The following is a 3,524-nucleotide window of genomic DNA, read 5'->3' as shown; positions in this document are numbered from 1 at the left end:
TGTTGCCGATTTATTTTCTTTTTCAAACTATCCAATCATGTATTCTGTCGTGTTTTACATCACCGTTCAATCAATCACTCGTTAATTTAATTTAATTCAATGAAGCTTTTTATTCAATGAAACTTTACCATCGTGATAATTGGTATTGTTTCAATTGGACCCGATTAATGGACCGACTGAACTTTGTTGGGAGGTTGCCTCTTCAACGACGACACTGATGATGATAATGATAATGATGATCAAAGAAAAGTCTAGTTTATTTATTTTAATTTTATTGTTTTTTTTATTTACAAATCGGATTAATTCGACTTCAGAATCAGTTCTTGGTTCTTCGTGTGTTTACTGTAATTTAAAAGAAAACCAAGTACAGAACCCTTGGTAGGTGTATAATTTTTCTTATATTTTTTTTGGCAAATTTAATGTTGCAATCGCTTTGCCATACCGGATGTTGAGTAGTTCGCATTTTCAGCTGAAGAGCTTATTTTGAAAATTTCAACGTCTCGTTTCTCTTTTCTGGACGAATTTATCTTCTGCTCGTTGTTGTGTCGGCAATCGTTTTCCTGCAACATGAACAATCGACTCTCGTGCTACATTACCAAGAATATATATATATATATATATATATATATATGTTAATTATGTTTTGTCCACTAACCCACTGGTTGCAGTTTTCGTAACAAGCTTCGACGTGTCCTTTGTAATAAACGCGTTTCGTTTCAGGAAAAGCGAAAAATACTATTCTTGATCTTTTCGTTTGCTTGTTGACGGGGACAAATTTGCCCACGAGACTCGGTTGAATGTTGCATCTGAAATGTATATTTTGCATAATTATCTTTTCTATATTTGCTTTTGCTTGTTTGCTTTACCCGTGTTGGTTGAAGAGAATTAGATCGTTGCCTTCCCGCAGGTCAGTTGCGATGAAGTCGACAATGCGAAAGTCGTCCGGAATTCGGTGAGCTAGAATTGGTGAAAAGTTTTATTCACAATTTGACAAATTCGTATTTTTCCAAAATCACCCCCGTCAGAATTGTATTCCACCTCCAGATATCCAGTGTCACCAGCTTGAACGTTCTTTACTGGTCTGTAATTTTTGTCAACGATGGTAAGTTTGAACGGATGCGTATTTTCATTCACATTTTTTCCTTTGATGTTGAAAATTTTCTGATCATTTCTGAACGAAAAAAATGAACATTAAAATATAATTTGTAAAGAAAAAGGAAAATCTCTATCTGACAGTGGATTGGGCGGCGCCAGTACGCGTAGTTTGACGTTCAATTTTGAATTTTCTTCTTGTGCGTTGGATTTGCACATCAAATTCACTCTTCGGTCGTATTTGTGATTTTCCCCTGTTTCGTAGGTTCTGCTGAACGCGACCATGTTCTGATAAGTTTTGCTTTGCTGAAATAGTAGGAATATTTTATTCACGTGATAGGTTGATTTCTATTTGTGCAGTCTATTCCAGCTGACCGAATCGTTGTTGTCTGTGGCGCATTTTTCGTAGGGTATTTCTAAGGACGCGGTCCAAGAATTTCTCAGCGTTGTTTTGCTGTTCTTGCTGGACTCTTGCAACGAGTACAGCTTGCCTTCGTCGATCATTTTCAAACTTGTCATGTAAATGTGCATCGACTTTAATTTGCAAGTCATTTTTACTAAAATTTAAAATTTGAAATTCAATTTATCCAGCTGCAAAATTGATGCTCACGTTCGATGCAATTCTCCAAACGACCCAACACTACATTATCATAAACATTTGTGTGATGGAACAACTGTTGTTGTTGTTGTTGCGGTTCTAAATCCACTCCAGTATGGCTCAAGTGACAAACTTTCAGTCTCGGATTGAACATGTAAGCAGAGCATAGATGTTTTTTCGAAGTTAAGCAAAGCTTTTTGCATTGTTCAGTGCTTTCTGTGTTTGGTGTTCGTTCGTCGTACAAAATTGGAATTCCATAGTGAGTTGTTTCTTCAAATTGACAAGTCACTCGATTTCGTGGAACTCCTGAAATTTAAAATAACAAAACAATAATGAATATGCAAAATTTACAAGTGCAACATTTGCCTGGCTTGAAGCAGCTATTTTCATAAATGGTCGTTTGATGGGCATCGGTGAAAAAACGATTTGCTTTGTGCACCACTTGGTGGTTGATCGAAAGCAGAGAGCACTGTTTGGTCGGTTTGTGGTATTGAACCGCTCTGCAGATGTGATTCAACTTTATACATTCGGCTAGGCATTCTTCCGCAGAATATCCAGTTAGCATGTTGATGTTGAACAGTGATGAGCCGATGGCTTGCTTGTTGGCTATTCGTTGAAAATGCCAACTGCCTTCACAATCAGCGAATGCGTTTGCTAGAAAATACACAAACATATCGTCATCGTAATTCATATTCACAAGATATTTTGTTTCAATTCAATATTAACTTGTTTGACGAATCGGCAAGCAAAGCTTTTCGGCAGAATAAAGAGAGCTTGAATTTCTGTTCATTTGTTCATTCCACGGGTAGTCTTTGTTAAGTGCTTCAAAAAGTGTGCACAGCGGAGGTCGATTTGTATTTTGATGTGTTAAACTAATCGCTCGGCACTGATTAGCCATACTGTTGCATAAATGTATGCAGTCATCGAGTGAATTAGCTGCACTTATTCTCAATATTGCTCCACTACTGTATGTGCCTGCATTGATTACGAAGATGCTTTTGCCCCGGCATTCATAAGCTAAAGTAAATCATTCATCATCATCAATTATCATATTGTAAATTCAGTAGCATTGAATTATTTTAATTTTTCAATAAGTAACCAATTTAATCCGTAATAAAACTAACTATAATCTGAATTCTTTTTTTTCAAATTTTAAGATATTTATTTGGTAGCATTTTTATTGTTTGCTTTATTGTTGTAACTTTATTTATGAAAATTTATGGCCAAAGAAGTGATGCAACCAACAGCTGCGGAAGATTAAAATTAGTCTTTAACGTCTACTGAAGTTGGTTAAATTCATGTTGCATCCAAATGTACATGATTTGTAATTTATTAATTATTACAACTGCTGTTACTGAACACGATTTGCTCATTGAAAATGAAATCTGCTTATAGGAATATAAGTTTCATGAAAAACATTGTCAATATCAGTGGAGAACAATTATTCATATAATAGTTATAATTGTAATATCATTACTTACACTTTGCCGTATTTAAACATGACAAAAATACAACGAAAAAAAGACCAAATGTACTATATGTGGCCATACGAGAATTGTTTGATGCACAACAGAAGTAGCGTTGTATGAAATTTATTCAGAATTTGATATTCAGTTTTAATAAGCAAATTTTACCACTTATTAATAGCAAGAGTAAAGGAAAAAGACAAATATATTTGGAAAAAAATAAAATAGACGTGAACGACCAGATGACATTAGATTGTCACTGGTACGCCAACGTCACAGTGTGCACACAGATTGTCTTGTGAGCTGGTTATATGCATAAGCTCATGAGCAATTACGCACGTAACAGGCATCATCATTAGAGGTCATCA

General features: G+C 35.2%; 3 protein-coding genes across 3 annotated transcripts; all 3 read right to left on the bottom strand.

Moving 5' to 3' along the window:
• Positions 1-123: 123 nt before the first annotated feature.
• On the bottom strand, positions 124-131 carry Tsp_03976 (GMP synthase; the record flags this gene model as incomplete). Its single annotated transcript, XM_003374739.1, has 1 exon — positions 124-131. A coding segment is annotated over exon 1 (8 nt), but the record flags the coding sequence as incomplete, so codon positions are not given.
• A 285-nt stretch (positions 132-416) lies between these two features.
• Tsp_03975 (conserved hypothetical protein) lies at positions 417-1,377 on the bottom strand. The gene is made up of 5 exons (XM_003374738.1): positions 1,235-1,377; positions 1,017-1,171; positions 867-957; positions 656-806; positions 417-587 (listed from the first exon to the last, which is right to left on the bottom strand). The coding sequence occupies exons 1-5, from the start codon at positions 1,375-1,377 to the stop codon at positions 417-419; spliced, it is 711 nt and encodes a 236-aa protein (XP_003374786.1).
• A 76-nt stretch (positions 1,378-1,453) lies between these two features.
• Tsp_03974 (plasminogen-related protein B) lies at positions 1,454-2,588 on the bottom strand. The gene is made up of 4 exons (XM_003374737.1): positions 2,417-2,588; positions 2,114-2,344; positions 1,703-1,996; positions 1,454-1,626 (listed from the first exon to the last, which is right to left on the bottom strand). Exons 1-4 carry the CDS (start codon positions 2,586-2,588, stop codon positions 1,454-1,456), a joined length of 870 nt encoding a protein of 289 aa, XP_003374785.1.
• Between the last annotated feature and the right edge of the window lie 936 nt (positions 2,589-3,524).

Source organism: Trichinella spiralis (genome assembly GCF_000181795.1).
Source record: "Trichinella spiralis strain ISS 195 chromosome Unknown Scfld5, whole genome shotgun sequence".
Lineage (NCBI taxonomy): Eukaryota > Metazoa > Nematoda > Enoplea > Trichinellida > Trichinellidae > Trichinella > Trichinella spiralis.
Note: the sequence above shows the minus strand (reverse complement) of the source record. Positions and strands in the feature narration are given on the sequence as shown.